Genomic DNA, 17,304 nt, shown 5'->3' with positions numbered 1-17,304 from the left:
AGGGTGACCACACTGTCTGAATCTGTGGGATGAAGCCAACAATAAGACACACAACCTTATGTAAAAAGTGGCAGTCTGTCAGAAGATTGAATAAACTTGCTCTTAAGTGGGTCTTCATCATCAGATATCTGGGACTGTGCCACATGGAACTCGTTGTCTTTCCAGCATCTCATTAGATAAGAGCTATAAGATAGGTACTGGTGACAAGACTCCAGTAAGAATATGAACCCAGTTCTTATTTTATTGTTTCTGTTTAATGAATGCTCTTTTTAAACTCTCCTAGTTTGCAGACAGTAATTTGAAATCTTCTTTCGTATTTTGTTAGCTATATGTGAGTAAGGCTTACAAACCCTTCCTCGAAGCAGATACTGTGAAGTCCCAGTATCTGGATAATTACACTTTGTTTGTAACTCTTAAGTCTTTAATAAGTAGTTTAAGAGCTACATCTCTCATTTTAGAGACCCAAAGGTAATTGGACAAACTAACAGAATTTTTAATAAAATGACTGAATGACAATCTTTTGCAGTCAATAACTGAAAGAACTGGAGAACATGTGGATATCCCTAAACGCTGCGTTTCATCTTTGAGGTGAAATAACAACAACCTATGTTTACATTCTCCTGACAAGGACCTCTTGTGATCACTGCCAGGAGCGAAGACAAACGCAGTAAGACGCTTTGACCAAGTTTGACATGAAAGACTACTTTGTGTTCCAGCATAGGTCCAACACATGCTTAGTTTTACCTCTATTTTGGTCTGAACCAACTGCTGAGATAAATATAGGGAATCATTGTTCTTTGTTTCAGAGAACCTGTTGTCCATGCCTGGCACATATCTGTCAGGGGTTCTTCCAGAAGGAGTGCCATGGGGTGGCACTGGTCCCCTAATGTCACCCACCTGGTGTACTGTTCATCTCAGCAAATATTGTTCTTTGTACATACTGTTTATTTTCAGTATATTATTGGTATTAGTTATTAATTTGCAGATTTCAAGATATAAATCATATGATGCTGTATTATTACATATAAAACTAGCATTAATGATTGAAATCATCTGCAGGTGCAACATTAAAATCATATATGCATTAATGAGTCAATAATTATGATCCAGTAATATGATTCTGATAAGGGATATTTTGCATTATGACTACTTTTAATTTTGGTACTTCAAGTCTATTTTGGCGCAAAAACTTTTGCACAGTTTGCTACTTCATAAATAAAAGGGTAATCCATCTTCATGAGAGCATAAGGAGCGTGAAATTGTTTCCTAGTGTTTCTGCATACATTTCCACACTGCTTTTTTTTTTAATTTTTATTAAATATTCTGATAACCTGTGAAAATCTACTAAAAGCAACTTTAATAGATTCGGGCTTACAACAACCTCTTTATGAAAATATTGAGGGCGTTTCTATTTGTCTTTGAATTCCATTTAAGAGCTGTACTAATGTCTAGGGGGGGGAAGGGGAAAAAAACATGTGTAGCCTGTAGGCTATTTGTATATTTCCCTCGTCCCCTTATGAAGACGGAAAACCAAAAATCAGTTGTTCAGATGTGAAGCTGGATAGGCCAACCCTGTGATATTAAGATGCTGTCGTCGAATTTATGGTTCTCATCATAAAGTGATATTATGGGCTGAGCGGAGGAGGAGCGGGTGGGGCCTGGCTCGGAACAGAGAGGCAGACTGTGGTCACTGACCGGAGACTCTGCTGGCTTTTATTCTACTGAAATCAGACCGCATGTCTGACCCAGGGGTCCGCCTGCTGCCCGGAGCAAACTGCACGCATTTCTTCAACATATTTAACGGATGCTGCGTTGGCGAAGGGGAGGAGGAGGATGAAAACATCGCCTGATATATTTTTTTAACGTTTTCGCTCATAGCCTATTTATGGGAGGCAGCAGCGGCTTGGTCCTTTCTTTATTATAGGAGCGAGATCTATGCGGTTAGCTATGTGAAGAGCAGATCGCCTAGCAATTCTCGTTTCGTGATCCTGACGAACAATTATGAACAACGCTCAAGATATGTCGCCCGATTTTGTGTTGATGCGCCTGGTTTCCGTGGCCGAGGATGACCGCTTGGACGCAGAAAACGGGAATCTGCCACCGGGAGGAGTGGTGGCAGGGCTGGGGAAGGAGGTCCTGGCTCACAGCGGCGTCAAAGCGGGTTTGGATATAAGCCGAGATCCAACGGAGGGCCTCCAGCATCCCAGCAGCCACCTGAACAAAGCACAGCCGAGCACCGAGGGCACGGCTGCACCTGACTCTGGGGTGACGGAGAGCCGAGCCACACTGTCCGCGCCTCCGCCGCCGCAGAGCTCCATGGAGGCCCAGGGGTTTGACTTCGCTCCCAGCCCCGGCCTACGGCCTCAGTTGCTAGTCTTCTCCAATATAATGCGGAACGGAGAGGGGATTTTGGAATTAGACCGTCGGAATCAGCCGAGGGATGCTCTGGATCAGAGCCCGGGATCTGGCTGCTCCAGCCCAGCGGTCAATAACAACACTCTGAGTGTCAGAGAGGTTCAGCAGCAGCAGCAGAACCTGCTAGACCGGACATGGGGAGCGCATTCGCCAGCCTCTGTGGAGATGCAGGGAGCGGCTGAGCTATGCCACCGGCATCGACTCATCGCCACTACGCCAGAGTGGCCCGTGTTGACGGAGAGATCTAACCCTCTCACCGTGATTGACTCTAAATGGGGATGCGCCACCAGGGACAGGGAAGGAGCCGTGTTTGAGCTGGCCCGGCGGTTCGGGGAGCTTGGGGTTGGCGCGGTACCCAAAATGCTGTTCAAAGCAGGCGAGCTCCCACACTGTTCGTGTCAGAGTGCACATAGGCCGGCAGGAGGGGGAGTAGAGCCCGGCGATGACCCAACAGAGACTAGCGACGCATTGTTGGTGCTGGAAGGGCTGGGGAACGGGGACGTTGACGGTTTGGACATGGACGAGTGTCCGGAGGATGAGGCAGATGATGAAAACGGACGCCGGGAGTTTTTACTCAACAGGAAAAGGGAAATAGTTCAGAAAATGTCCGGGGCTTTCTCCATCAGCAGTTTTCAAGTGGAACTGAGGAGGCAGGTGGAGGAGACGGCGACAGAAGCAGCGGCTGCGGCGCACATTGCCACGCAGGTGTGCAGCCTCCACGGGAACTTATCCGGCCGGCTCTCGCAGGTAAGCTGTGGGAATACAGAGGTTGTCACGCATGCTTCAGCCAAGTCATCGTCGACTACCCCGGCCCAGAGCTCGCCCTGGGCCACAAGCCCGAACCTGAGCCAGGCATCGACACCCAGAAGGCGGCCGGAGCGGTGCGCCAGTGCGCCCCGGACTCCCACGGGCAGGGCCACGGGCGGGGAAAAGATGCTCAAAGTTCCAGGGAAGTCAAAAAAGGGCTCGTTAAAGATCAGACTGAGCAAATTGTTCCGGACTAAAAGCTGCAGCGGCTCCAGTCACCTTTTGGACAAAAGGCCCTCAGTGACTTATTCAGTATCTTCTGCCGGGAGTCTGGTGGACATGGCGTGTGCAGCGGGTGCTGAGCAGGATGCAGACAGGTAAGAAATCCTAAACAGATCTTCTGTCAGGGTCAGAACAAGTAAACATAGCAAGTTAAAAACATAAAAGCTGTCTTAATACATGTAGGTCAGAGACTTTTTAAAAAGTCTAACCTAACATAAGAAATAGGAAGTCCATTATTAAATTTCGGCCAGTGAAACATCCTAACCTTTTCTGTAAGCTGAACATTGATTTCCAGAGGCTTGAACTCTCTCATCTGCCAGATCTTTCTTTTAGAACTTTTTGGTGCTACATGTTATTAGATGCTGAGATTTTGTTCAAACCTTTCTGGCTTGTCACCCTCTATTGTCTTCACAGCTAAGTCATTATTCACAGCAGCACACTGAAGGCAGGCTATGATTAAAAAACATAGCTTTAGAAGTCTTTAGTGCTGGAGCTAAGAGCATCAAACAGAAAATGCAAAAAGAGAGAGCGATAGAGCTGCAGGACCTACACACTATTAAAGCTAAGCAGAGACTGCACTAATACTTCTTCTGCAATCTAATTCTCTTCTCATAATTCTTCTTCTTCTTCTTCTTCTTCTTCTTCTTCTTCAGCCACAGCCAGCCCAGACTGACCAGGGCCCACAGTGCCTTTTCCCCAGCCTCCCTCTCTGCCTCTCTCTCAACTTTCACTGGTAAGGGTTGCTTTGGCTTTGGTTTTGTTTCTCTCACAGCTTTGTGCTCAAAGAGGAAAACCCCTCTGATATCCATCACCCAAACCTTCTGATAAGCTTGTAAATAATCAACATAAGAGTATAACTGTTAATTTGAGAAAGAAATGTATGAATTCTGAATGTACTCCTTTTTCCAAAAAAAGAAAAAAAAGAAGCCACAACCACGTCAAAATATTCAGTTTATTGTCACATAAAAGCGACAAAACGGAGGAATGTTGTGTCAAGCTCCTGGCACATCCAACAATAACCTGAGCAGAGGTGTGATTTACCAGAGTCAGTGACTGTACACATGAGGAGCCTTTAAGATATTAAGTTTTATTTTTTTTCACCAGTTAAGTCGCAGCAGAAAAGACGAGCAGATATACTCTTTGCTGCAATAATTACACAACTTCAGCTCCATTTGGCAAACCATTCATACTTTGAATCGAAGCACATGTTGTTTAAGCTGGTAATTAACCTTAAAATCTACTTTAGGCTTTGGGGCTGATAAAACTAAACAATGGATGCTTAAAGGGAACATATTATGCTCATTTCCAGCTCTATATTTTTATTCTTGGATGTTACTTGGGAGGTTTTAAACAATCCTTTTTCATCTTGCACTGAGTGTTGGTGCAGCTCATAAGACAAGCTGTTTTAGCACCTACACCTTTAAGAACAATCTTGTTTTAAGCCACTTTTCTTCTGATTGGCTACTGCTCATTAGAAAGGAGTTTTAATTAGCAAGTGGGTGGGGCTTGAGTGAAAATGGTCTCTTTTGATCATTTAAATGGAAACAAAAAACAGTATAATACGATCAATATTGTTTTCAGTGACTAAGGACAGTTTACCTATTAAGATGAAGTTAAAAAACATTCAGCATATATAACAAAATTACAATTTTTTAAAATTTTAAAAATTCTTCATGTCTGCCTTTACTATCTTTGACGTTAATTTGTAGTAACTAATTCACATAACCCCTTCTCTCTCTGTACATATCTGAAATTTTCACATTGAATCCCATCACAAAAATATAATCCTCCTCCAAAACAGGGTCCTGTTTCTGAAAGATGAAATGATGACAGTCTGAAGATTAATTTAAAGCTGAGTCTGGAGTTTGTTTTAGAACTTTTTCGGGGAATATTTTTCTTAATAAAATCACACATACCTGTCAAACATATCCAGTCTGTCACCCAAAACACATAAGAAGAACAATCTTATGTTACAATGGTGGAACACTTCCACATGTTAGTAAAAATGTTAGCTTGATGTCAAAGCCAGGCAGTCCAAGGATACACTGGAAGACACTTCCAGTCTCATTTCTATCCAAGAAGCTGATGCAAGAAGCCAAGATTAGCACAAATGTATAACACGAAAAGCCCTATAAAGTCTATGATTTCCATCCTATATGCACAGTTAGCAAGTCATAAGAATGAAATTAGACAGTTTATATCTTTCTTTCACCCTTTTAACTTTTTTTGGACAAACATTGCAAGATAAGAGAAACAAGTAAGCACATTTCACTCCAAATGACAAACTTGCGTTTTTAAGCACAAGTTATTTAGACAGGAGTAAGTAGTGCACTTGTAGTAGTGCAGATTAAGCCACATATAATAATAATAATAATAATAATAATGGATTGCATTTATATAGCGCTTTTCGGTGCCCCCAAAGCGCTTTACAATTCCACTAATCATTCACTCTCACATTCACACACTGGTGGAGGCTACAGTTGTAGCCACAGCTGCCCTGGGGCAGACTGACAGAAGCGAGTGCTGTAGAAAGCATTTGGGGCAGTAGAATGTGAAACTGAGTCAACATGAACCTGATATAAAGTGCTTTTATGTTACGTGTTGAGATTAGATATTAAGTATGGCGAGTGTTTACAACTATAAATATTGAAGTAGATCCTATAACGCTGGATTGTATAGTGAGACCAAATGTTGTTAAAGTTACCTGCTGTGTTCTTTTTTCCATGCTTCAGATAATGATGTAATTGTGTATAAAAGTAATATCTGTGGCTACAAATCTCAGTCTTCAAAAAGATCTAATGCTCAATTTCATTCAGTTTTTTTTCTACTTTTGGAGCTTTATGATGTCAGTGAGACCCCAACATGGTCATCGCACAATTTACCAAAACACTACATGCTAAAACTGCAACTGGTGCAGTAGATAAAAGCTGATTTAGCACAAAGGTAAAAAGGGAGAGAAGGTTTGTGGCTCATAAGGCAAAACTTGATTCAGCACCTATGGCGGCCTCTGACGTTCCCTCTATGCAGTCTCCCACATTACTCACAGACTGAGAATTTTTGGAGTTTGTGAGCACAAGCTTCACAACCTCCAATTAGACCAAAACATTAAAGCTGCACCCAGCATTGCTTCATGTTGCAGAGTTTGTGAGGATGATTCGTTTGAAATCTTGGGGACTTTCAAAACCCTGAAGCCGTGCCCATGGCTTGCTCATGTTTACCAGCCCAGCCTGTATGTGATGTTTCACAACCAAAAAGCGAGCTAAAGCGATGTTGGTGGCTGAGACTGGATGTGGGCAAGTCCAGCTTTTTCTGCTCTTGAGGGTTTGGCTCTTAACCCTTTGATTTTGTTTCTTTCGCTGCCAGCAACCATGCCCTACTGCAGGGTTTGACTTTGGTAAACATTGAATGTGCAGCATTTCAATTAGCTGAGATGGGATGTTCTCCGTTTATTGTAGTGATTTAGGCTGATTAGCTGGGTGTAATTTTCCATAAACATCCTGCCTGGTGCAGCTTTAATGGCATGCTGCAGCACAGACAAAACAACACACAGTTACAGGTTCACAAAGCACAGCCCCTTTCACTGTCTTACCGTCTGCTCACTTTCCTCTTTCTCTCAATTTCTTCTTATCTTTTCTTCCTCCTGTGTTCAGGTGAGACCGTTTCTCTAGTGGATGTGGATATTTCACGGCGAGGGGCGAATACGCCACACCCACACCCACCTACACCTCCACCCCCTCCTCGTCGAAGTCTCAGTCTCTTAGGTACTTTTCTCTACTTCCTGTCAGTTTCTGTTTCTCTTCTCGTCTTCTTCCAATAGTAGTAGTTCACTTACAGTATCCATGAAGTATAAAGCCCATAAAAAAACAAACCTTTGTAAGCTTTTGGTTTCAGAGAGCTTCACTGCAGCTGGGCTATAGCTCAGATGGAATTGAAGCCCAGGCAGTTTCTCTTAATATTTCTGTCTTGCTTAGTAGTTTTGGTTACCGCTGGACATTTCTGGAAACTCAGACACAGACAAATTTTTATAATCTGCTGTAATCTGATTTTGGAAGCTTTTGAAAGGTCAACAGCAATCTACAGATTTAATTTGAAATCTGGATGCAGTGACTCAATCGATAGCAAAGAAGAGGGAAAAACATTTAGTCTTCCTGTTTGTCTATTTTTACTTCCACTGACTTTGTTTTTTGGTAATACAGCTTGTACTGACTGGTAGATGATGTTTTCTACTGCTGCGAGGTGAACTAAACAAAAAAAACAACAACACATAAATAAGAGGATACATATACTTACATACATACATATATATACAGTGGGGCAAAAAAGTATTTAGTCAGCCACCGATTGTGCAAGTTCCCCCGCCTAAAATGATGACAGAGGTCAGTAATTTGCACCAGAGGTACACTTCAACTGTGAGAGACAGAATGTGAAAAAAAAAAAAAAAAATCCATGAATCCACATGGTAGGATTTGTAAAGAATTTATTCGTAAATCAGGGTGGAAAATAAGTATTTGGTCAATAACAAAAATACAACTCAATACTTTGTAACATAACCTTTGTTGGCAATAACAGAGGTCAAACGTTTACTATAGGTCTTTACCAGGTTTGCACACACAGTAGCTGGTATTTTGGCCCATTCCTCCATGCAGATCTTCTCGAGAGCAGTGATGTTTTGGGGCTGTCGCCGAGCAACACGGACTTTCAACTCCCGCCACAGATTTTCTATGGGGTTGAGGTCTGGAGACTGGCTAGGCCACTCCAGGACTTTCAAATGCTTCTTACGGAGCCACTCCTTTGTTGCCCGGGCGGTGTGTTTTGGATCATTGTCATGTTGGAAGACCCAGCCTCGTTTCATCTTCAACGTTCTCACTGATGGAAGGAGGTTTTGGCTCAAAATCTCACGATACATGGCCCCCTTCATTCTGTCCTTAACACGGATCAGTCGTCCTGTCCCCTTGGCAGAAAAACAGCCCCATAGCATGATGTTTCCACCCCCATGCTTCACAGTAGGTATGGTGTTCTTGGGATGCAACTCAGTATTCTTCTTCCTCCAAACACGACGAGTTGAGTTTATACCAAAAAGTTCTACTTTGGTTTCATCTGACCACATGACATTCTCCCAATCCTCTGCTGTATCATCCATGTGCTCTCTGGCAAACTTCAGACGGGCCTGGACATGCACTGGCTTCAGCAGCGGAACACGTCTGGCACTGCGGGATTTGATTCCCTGCCGTTGTAGTGTGTTACTGATGGTGACCTTTGTTACTTTGGTCCCAGCTCTCTGCAGGTCATTCACCAGGTCCCCCCGTGTGGTTCTGGGATCTTTGCTCACCGTTCTCATGATCATTTTGACCCCACGGGATGAGATCTTGCGTGGAGCCCCAGATCGAGGGAGATTATCAGTGGTCTTGTATGTCTTCCATTTTCTGATGATTGCTCCCACAGTTGATTTTTTCACACCAAGCTGCTTGCCTATTGTAGATTCACTCTTCCCAGTCTGGTGCAGGTCTACAATACTTTTCCTGGTGTCCTTCGAAAGCTCTTTGGTCTTGGCCATGGCGGAGTTTGGAGTCTGACTGTTTGAGGCTGTGGACAGGTGTCTTTTATACAGATGATGAGTTCAAACAGGTGCCATTCATACAGGTAACGAGTGGGGGACAGAAAAGCTTCTTACAGAAGACGTTACAGGTCTGTGAGAGCCAGAGATTTTCCTTGTTTGAGGTGACCAAATACTTATTTTCCACCCTGATTTACAAATAAATTCTTTACAAATCCTACCATGTGGATTCATGGATTTTTTTTCACATTCTGTCTCTCACAGTTGAAGTGTACCTCTGGTGCAAATTACTGACCTCTGTCATCATTTTAAGTGGGGGAACTTGCACAGTCGGTGGCTGACTAAATACTTTTATATATATATATATATATATATATATATATATACATATATATATATACATATATATATATATATATATATATATATATACATATATATATATATATATATATATATATATATGCTCTTGACGAAGGCGGTCGCACTTTTCTCCTCTCCTCCTCCTCCTCTCCCTTAGCTTCCCTGCTTAGCCTCCTATGTCCTTGTCCAGTCTCATGCTTTTTGTATTACTTTTCCCTGGAACATTCTCTCACTGTCTGTTCTCTAAAACCTAAAAGACTAATTATGGATTTGATCAACTGGTCCCTAAATGCAATTGACACCCCTTTCTCAACAAGAAGTTTGGGCTTGGGTGAGCCTGAGTGCTGAAGATATCTACCTATTCGGAACCATGGTAACAGGGTTCTGATTGGAGCTGGCTTGGCCCTGACTTATTGAAGAATTAAGAAAGCGGAACCGGCTGTTCAAACCCCCACAAGGCTGCCCGCTGGGATTGGAACGATGGGAAGAGGCGTGAGTTTCTCAAAATGGGCTCATTGAGTCAGCACGGATAAGATCTTGGTGAGGCTACGGCTGCCGTGAATACTCAGAACAAGACCTCTGAGTGCCAACTGGATTACATCTGAAGGGGCTCGCTCGGAATAACATCTCTGAGCGCAAATTGGATTACATCTTGGGGAGGCTCACTGTGGTCGTGAGTTCTCAGAATCGGCTCTTTGAGCACAAGAATGACAACATCACAGAGGCAAGTTTGATAACATCATGGAGAAGCTCGCGGCTCTCCAACGCGAGATTGAGAGACCAGTGTTGGACTGTTAAAACAGCTTTGAAATTCATATGAGCTGTTCGCACTAAAGTGAAAAGCACCATCACTTCATGCGGATACCCTTTCAGCGCTGGGCAGGATGGCTGCTGTGTTTGAGTCGGATTACTCCTCACCCCCCACCCGACCCTGTGGCTTGTCACGGGTTCCATAATGTTGTGCTGTGGGCATTTATGTGCTTTTTTGTGCAGAGGAGTTTTTTTGTTTCCTGTTCTCATGCTGTCCTCCCAGGAGCCCAGTAGAGTAGAGGTCTCTTTTTTTCCTCTTGTACTTTCCCATTGTAGTGTATATTTCAGTGTTTTTCTGTAACGTTACCGATCTCCGACCTGTATCCCCATGTGATGTCTGTGTTGTGTGTGTAAGGTCAGGAGGGGGGTCCTATTTCACCGCAGGGCAACCTGCACGTGGCGAATAAAGCCTTGATTGATTGATTGATTGATTGATATATTAGAATACAAATAAATAATGGAAAATAATATACATTACACACACCAGCAGTAAATGGACATTTTATTAAATAATGCCTGCACTTATTTTTAATACCCTTTTTTGCATTTGTTTGCATATTAATTTATGTATTTTTTTGATTTAATGGTTTTTAGACAACCTAGCAGGATGTGTTAGGTTTGATTACACTCATAGGATTTGGATAAATGCGTGGTTGTTTTTGGTCTTTATGTGTAATACTTGTCAATTATAAAGGTGGTAAAGTTTCATTTCCGAGCTTGAGACTTTCTGTCGACGGTGCTGACAAAACCTCCTTCCTTCCTTCACCTTTCCTAACACCTTTTCTTTTTTCCTCTTCCTCACTCTTTCTTCTTCTCTCGGTCGTTCCTCTCTCCTTCCTCCCTACTGTCTTCATTTACCTCCTTTGCCTTCCTCCCTTCCTTCCTGCGCTTCTTCCAGACGACATAGCCGGGCCCCAGCCTGGGCCTTTCCTAGTGAGCGTCATGGGCGCCTCTCTGCAGTCTCTTCCTCTGCCTCTCCCTCCTCCTCCTCCTCCTTCCCACACTACCATCCAGCACAGTCTCAGCCTCAATGGTAAGATCTGTCCCGAGGGATGATGGGAATTGTGGTCAGAGATTAGTGACTTCCCGCTCTCATTATAATCAGCTAATGTGCGTCAGTTAGTAGTATAGACATGTTTATGTTAAAAATGCTTCATCTGGCACCTTTAACATCTCTCATATAGATGCTTTCCTACGGGCCCTTCCTCATTCCAACCCATCATCAGCTGATGCTCCACCCCCCATCAGACAGGCCCCACCCCCCATGCTGTGTGCCCTGCGGCGGTCGGAAGCCAGCAACTTCACCGCCAGTCTGAGAGAACTGGAGAAGGTAAGATGATATTGATGTATCTTCTCATTGTATGGTCAACTATACAAAGTGTAACTTCCTATAAATCCATAAAATGTACAAGGTCTTCTGTTTTTTGGGATGGCTTTACAATCTGTTTATGTAGAGGTTATTTCCAAAGGTTATTGATCAGAGAAAAGAAAAGCATAACTAAGAATGCTTCTGTTTTTCTTTGTTTGTTTTGTTTTTTTTTGGGGGGGGGGGTTGTTCTTTGTTTTTTATTGGGGGGGGGGGGGTTCAACCTGCAGTGCGGCTGGTACTGGGGTCCCATGAATTGGGAGGACGCGGAGATGAAGCTGAAGGGTAAACCAGACGGATCCTTCCTGGTTCGTGACAGCTCAGACCCTCGGTACATCCTGAGCCTCAGCTTCAGATCACAGGGAGTCACACACCACACCCGCATGGAGCACTACAGAGGTGAGAAACACACACACACACACACACGTCTCAGTTGGGATTATTTATGAACTTAACAGAGGCAATTTTCTAGAGTAATCCCCTGAACTAGATAAAGAAAAACATCCTCCTAACATGACCATTCTACACTAGCAGTGATGCTACACTATAAACCAGCTTATTAGTCAATTTAAATGGACAAAGCGAGGCTGCAGTGCTGCGTATGTAGTCAGCTATATATTCACGGTTTCAATGATGCTTCAGGCGACAGAACAAACTGTTTTTTCAGTCTTATCTTAATTAATTAGAATCCACATTGTTTATTATAAACTGATCATTCTGCTGTATTTATCACATCTTCCCAGCTTGCAAGGTTAAGATAGATTTTTCTTTGACGATACTTGTACCAGTCCTTTTCTAAGATTATTAATGTGCATTGTTTCCATGTAGTATGGTGTTAGCTTTTCCTGTGAGGGAATCATTGCATTCAAAAATATTTCGGCGATGTCACTGGACAAAGATTTTCTGTGTATCTGATATGAAAGTGACATTAAGATATTCAGACTGATAGCTGGTGTCATGTGCCAAATATACAATGACACTTTTATCGAACTTTTTTTCCACTTTAGCCACTCTTCACTTAGTGCGAAGTGTATTTTAGTTTTTTGATGTCATTATCTTAAGACTTATTATTATTCAGTTCTGGTTCTTATTTAGTTTTTATAGAGTTTATAGATTATGGGTAGCATTAGGATAGAGCTCAGAGGTCTGGGTAAGTTGTACTGGACTGAATTTACAGGCTTATTCTGTTAGAGAGTTTTCCCTCCTTCCTTTTCTGTCTGTGTGTTTGTTTTTTTGTGGACAGTCATAGTAGGTTCAGACTATGAGGTGTTCAGACTTTTAAGGTTTTGGAGGTAAAGATTTATCTTTGCATTCTGACCAATCTCATATTTGTCAGCATGAAATTGATAAAAGAAGAGTATCAAGTAATGTTGAAGTGCAAACACTTTACATCATTAAATCCAATAAAGGATCTAATCCTCATGGTGCTCCTCAGTTGGCAAATATTCCATATATATAGGGCTACAAAACCTTGTAGAAGATAAAGTATAAGTCTCGCAAGTTACAACTGTATTAAGAGGTTGATTCACAGTTATGTCAAGTTATTCTTATTCTTCTTATTCTTACTATAAATCTAAAATGAAAGATAGAGCTTCAAAAAACACACAAACACCCACTCACACAGTCCCATATGATGGTTATTCAACATCTCAGGCGTGTAACGCGGATATTTGTGAGCACATATTACCACAATGAGTCACGTAAGACCTTCATGCACACACGCAAGCTAAGTATGATACACAAATGTGCACATCAAACTGTACTCTATATTCCACTTTAGCCACTCTTCACTTAGTGCGAAGTGTATTTAGAAAGAGCTGCCAAACAAAAGCAGTTTTCATGCTATTCATACGCTGCAGGTGAGCATAGGCATAGAGAAGGATCTTGATGCAACATGTTAATAAATGTTAATGTGTCAAAAATTTCATCATTAAAGATGAAGATGTTTATCTAGACTTTGATTTATTGCCACACTCGTGATTGCCAGACAGACACAGCAGGTTCCAAACAACACCTTATGCATTAGAGAGCCAAGTATCAGAATCAGAATCAGAATCAGAATCAGAAAGGGGTTTATTGCCAAATGTTGAGCAGGTTTACAACATTAGGAAATTGCTGCGGTGCTTCAGTGCAAACATAGTGTCATAAATAGCACTTAAATAGACATGAAAAAATAAAAGTAGGAATAAGAATTAAAAGTGCTACGTAGAAAGATATGTGCATGAGATATACATGAGATATATACATGAGAATAAGAATTAAGAGTGCTACGTAGATAGATATATACATGAGTGCAGGTGGTGATCAGTGCCAAACATGGAATGATGCAGTGACACAGCGTAGGGTCATGTGTTAGTGGTGGGAACAGTCATATGGTTATTGTTCATGTGTCCAACAGCAGAGGGGAAGAAACTGTTCTTATGGCGAGAGGTTCTGGTGCGAATGGACCGGAGCCTCCTGCCTGAGGGGAGCAGGTCAAACAGACTGTGTCCAGGGTGAGAAGGGTCAGCTGAGATCCGAGCTGCACGCCGCAATGTCCTGGAGGTGTACAGGTCCTGCAAAGATGGGAGTCTGCAGCCAATCACCTTCTCAGCAGAGCGCACAACACGCTGCAGTCTCTGTTTGTCCCTAATAGTGGCTCCAGCGTACCACACGGTGATGGAGGAAGTGAGGATGGACTCGATGATTGCAGTGTAGAACTGCATCATCGTCCGTGTTGGCAGGTTGAATTTCTTCAGCTGCCTCAGGAAGTACATCCTCTGCTGGGCTTTCTTGATGACGGAGGTGATGGTGGGCTCCCACTTCAGGTCCTGGGTGATGGTGGTACCCAGGAAGCGGAATGAGTCCACAGAGGTGATGGGGGTGTCAGTCAGGATGATGGGGGGGAGTGGGGCTGTGTGCTTCCTGAAGTCCACAATAATCTCCACTGTCTTCTGGGCATTCAGCACCAGGTTGTTGTGGCTGCACCAATACACCAGACGTTCAACCTCCCTCCTGTAGGCAGACTCATCCCCGTCCGAGATGAGCCCAATAACGGTGGTGTCATCTGCAAACTTGATTAGCTTGACAGACTGGTGGGTGGAGGTGCAGCAGTTGGTGTACAGGGAGAAGAGCAGAGGAGAAAGAACACAGCCCTGAGGGGAGCCGGTGCTGATGGTCCGGGAGTCCGAGACATTCTTTCCCAGCCTCACATGCTGCTTCCTGTCCGTCAGGAAGTCAGTGATCCACCGGCAGATGGGATCAGGCACATTCATCTGGGAAAGCTTGCCTCGGAGATGGTCTGGAAGGATGGTGTTGAAGGCAGAGCTGAAGTCCACAAACAGGATCCTGGCGTAGGTTCCTGGGGAGTCCAGATGCTGCAGGATGAAGTGTAGGGCCATGTTGATGGCGTCGTCTACAGACCTGTTGGCTCTATATGCAAACTGCAGGGGGTCCAGGAGGGGGGCCGTGAGGGTCTTGAGATGGGAGAGAACTAGGCGCTCAAATGACTTCATGACCACAGATGTCAGAGCCACGGGTCTGTAGTCATTTAGTCCAGTGATCCTAGGTTTCTTGGGGACAGGGATTATGGTAGAGGACTTGAAGCAGGCAGGCACATGACATGCCTGCAGTGAGGAGTTGAAAATGCCAGAGAACACTGGGGCCAGCTCGTTTGCACAGTGTCTGAGGGTGGCAGGAGACACTCCGTCTGGGCCGGGAGCTTTCCGAGCATTCAGGTTCTTAAACTGCTTCCTCACATCTGCTTCATGAATATGAAGAGTTGTGGTGGGAGGAGGTGGTGTGAAATCCTCTTTTGTGTGGGGTGAGGAGGGGGGTGTTGCAGGTGAAGTGATTGAAGGTGGTGATGGCTCTATGGAGGGGGGAGAGGTGGGGGAATGAGTGTCCAAAGTGTCTCTATTGTTGGGGCCGTTGGAGGTGTGAAGGCTGCCTGATGGCTCGTCAAAACGGCAGTAGAAGTCGTTGAGGGTGTTGGCCAAGAGCAAGTCGTCAGTGGAGTGGGGGGTTTTAGGCTTGTAGTTGGTGATATTCCTAAAACCTTTCCACACAGAGGCCGAGTCATTCTCTGAGATCTGCTGCTGCATCTTCTCAGAGTGCTGGTGTTTAGCAATGTCCACTTCTTTAGTGAACTTGTACTTGGCCTCTCTGTAGCAGTCCCTGTCTCCGCTTCTGAACGCCTTTCTCTTTTCCAGCCACAGCTTTTTGAGTTTAGGAGTAAACCAGGGTTTGTCATTGTTATAACTCACCCTGGTGCATGATGGCACAATGCTGTCCTCACAGAAGTGGATATAGGAGGTGACAGTGTCCATAAACTCGTCCAAGCTGTTAGAAGCAGCCTTCATTGTGTCCCAGTCTGTGGTCTCCAAACACGTGCGAAGCTCCTCCACAGCCTCGTTGCTCCACAGTTTTTTAGTCCTCACGACAGGTTTGGAGAGCTTCAGCCTCTGTCTGTACGCGGGGATCAGGTGGATCATGACGTGGTCAGAAAGTCCGAGTGAAGCGCGGGGCACCGCACGATAGGCCCCGCTGATCGTGCTGTAACAGTGGTCTAATGTCCTCTCCTCTCTGGTCAGGCATTTAATATACTGCTTATATTTCGGAAGCTCATGGCTCAGATTGGCTTTGTTAAAGTCCCCAAGAGCAATGATGAGAGAGTCCGGGAATGTCCGCTCCATGTGGAGAATCTGCTCCGCGAGTGCGCACTGAGCTGCCTGCGCATCCGCATCTGGCGGGATGTAAACAGCGGCCAGGATGAATGAAGCAAACTCCCGCGGAGAATAAAATGGTTTGCAGTGGATAAAAAGATATTCCAGAGAGGAAGAGCAGTGCTGAGCAATCACTGTCACATCTGTGCACCAGCCACTATTGATGTAGAAGCAGAGACCTCCACCTTTGGACTTACCGGAGAGAGCGGCCTGCCGGTCCGCGCGCAGCAGATGGAAGCCCTCCAGCTTGAGCGCGCAGTCTGGGATGTTCTCACAGAGCCACGTCTCCGTAAAACATAAGACACAGGAGGAGGCAAAGTCTCTGTTCATGCTTCTCATCAGGGCCAGTTCGTCAATCTTATTCCCGAGTGAGCGTACATTAGAAAGGAAGATCCCAGGAAGAGCAGTTCGCAGTCCGCGTCTCCTCAAACGCACGAGTGCGCCGGCTCGCTTCCCTCTCTTTCGGCGTCTCGCTTTCCTGGTCAGAGTCAGCAGTAAATCTGCCGCAGATGCGACAAATATTGGAAATAAATCCACAGGCGTTGTGGTCCTGTAGTTAAGGAGCTCTTCTCTGGTGTAAGAGTATCCAGAGGAGTGCCCAGACACAGAAGAAATGCACAAAAACAAAACAAAAGTAACGCACTGAAGCACCAGGGCATCCATACGCGGCGCCATCTTGGTTTTTCCAAGTATAGCATACAAAGTGCACAAGCTATACAGTTTGAGTCTAAAAATGAGATGTGGAACCGAAAGCAAATAACAAAAAAAGGTCAGACTGTTCACACAGATACATTTGTGGAATAAAAGCACAAAAAACGTAATGTTTGCCTCTGGAGAAAATATTTTGGCACGATTTTACTCAAGTTTGCACTTATAGAACTTTGTTGTGTAAAGTATCTTATGTAAAGCAACATAAGATATGATAATAATAATAATGATAATAATAATAATAATACATTTTATTTGAAAGCACCTTTCAGAACACTCAAGGACACTGTACACAGTAGAATAAAAAAAGCAGCATAAAAGCCAGCAGTTTACACAATCATAAAAGCATAAGGCAT

At 44.0% G+C, this 17,304-nt stretch overlaps 1 protein-coding gene across 2 annotated transcripts in view; it reads left to right on the top strand.

The window, feature by feature from the left end:
• The first annotated feature begins 1,421 nt into the window (after positions 1–1,421).
• Positions 1,422–17,304, top strand: part of socs7 (suppressor of cytokine signaling 7) — a 28,819-nt gene continuing 12,936 nt past the window's right edge. The window contains exons 1-6 of one of the 2 annotated variants that reach the window (XM_040004244.1): positions 1,423–3,539; positions 4,098–4,177; positions 7,095–7,205; positions 11,070–11,204; positions 11,356–11,501; positions 11,768–11,936. In XM_040004244.1, the coding sequence (XP_039860178.1) occupies positions 2,002–3,539; positions 4,098–4,177; positions 7,095–7,205; positions 11,070–11,204; positions 11,356–11,501; positions 11,768–11,936 (2,179 nt within the window). In that variant the 5' untranslated portion in view covers positions 1,423–2,001. Of the gene's footprint in view, positions 3,540–4,097; positions 4,178–7,094; positions 7,206–11,069; positions 11,205–11,355; positions 11,502–11,767; positions 11,937–17,304 lie in introns of both variants that reach the window. The other variant, XM_040004245.1, reaches the window with a different exon arrangement.

This window comes from Simochromis diagramma, unplaced genomic scaffold, assembly GCF_900408965.1.
Source record: "Simochromis diagramma unplaced genomic scaffold, fSimDia1.1 OVJJ01000565.1, whole genome shotgun sequence".
Taxonomy (NCBI): Eukaryota; Metazoa; Chordata; class Actinopteri; order Cichliformes; family Cichlidae; genus Simochromis; species Simochromis diagramma.
Note: the sequence above shows the minus strand (reverse complement) of the source record. Positions and strands in the feature narration are given on the sequence as shown.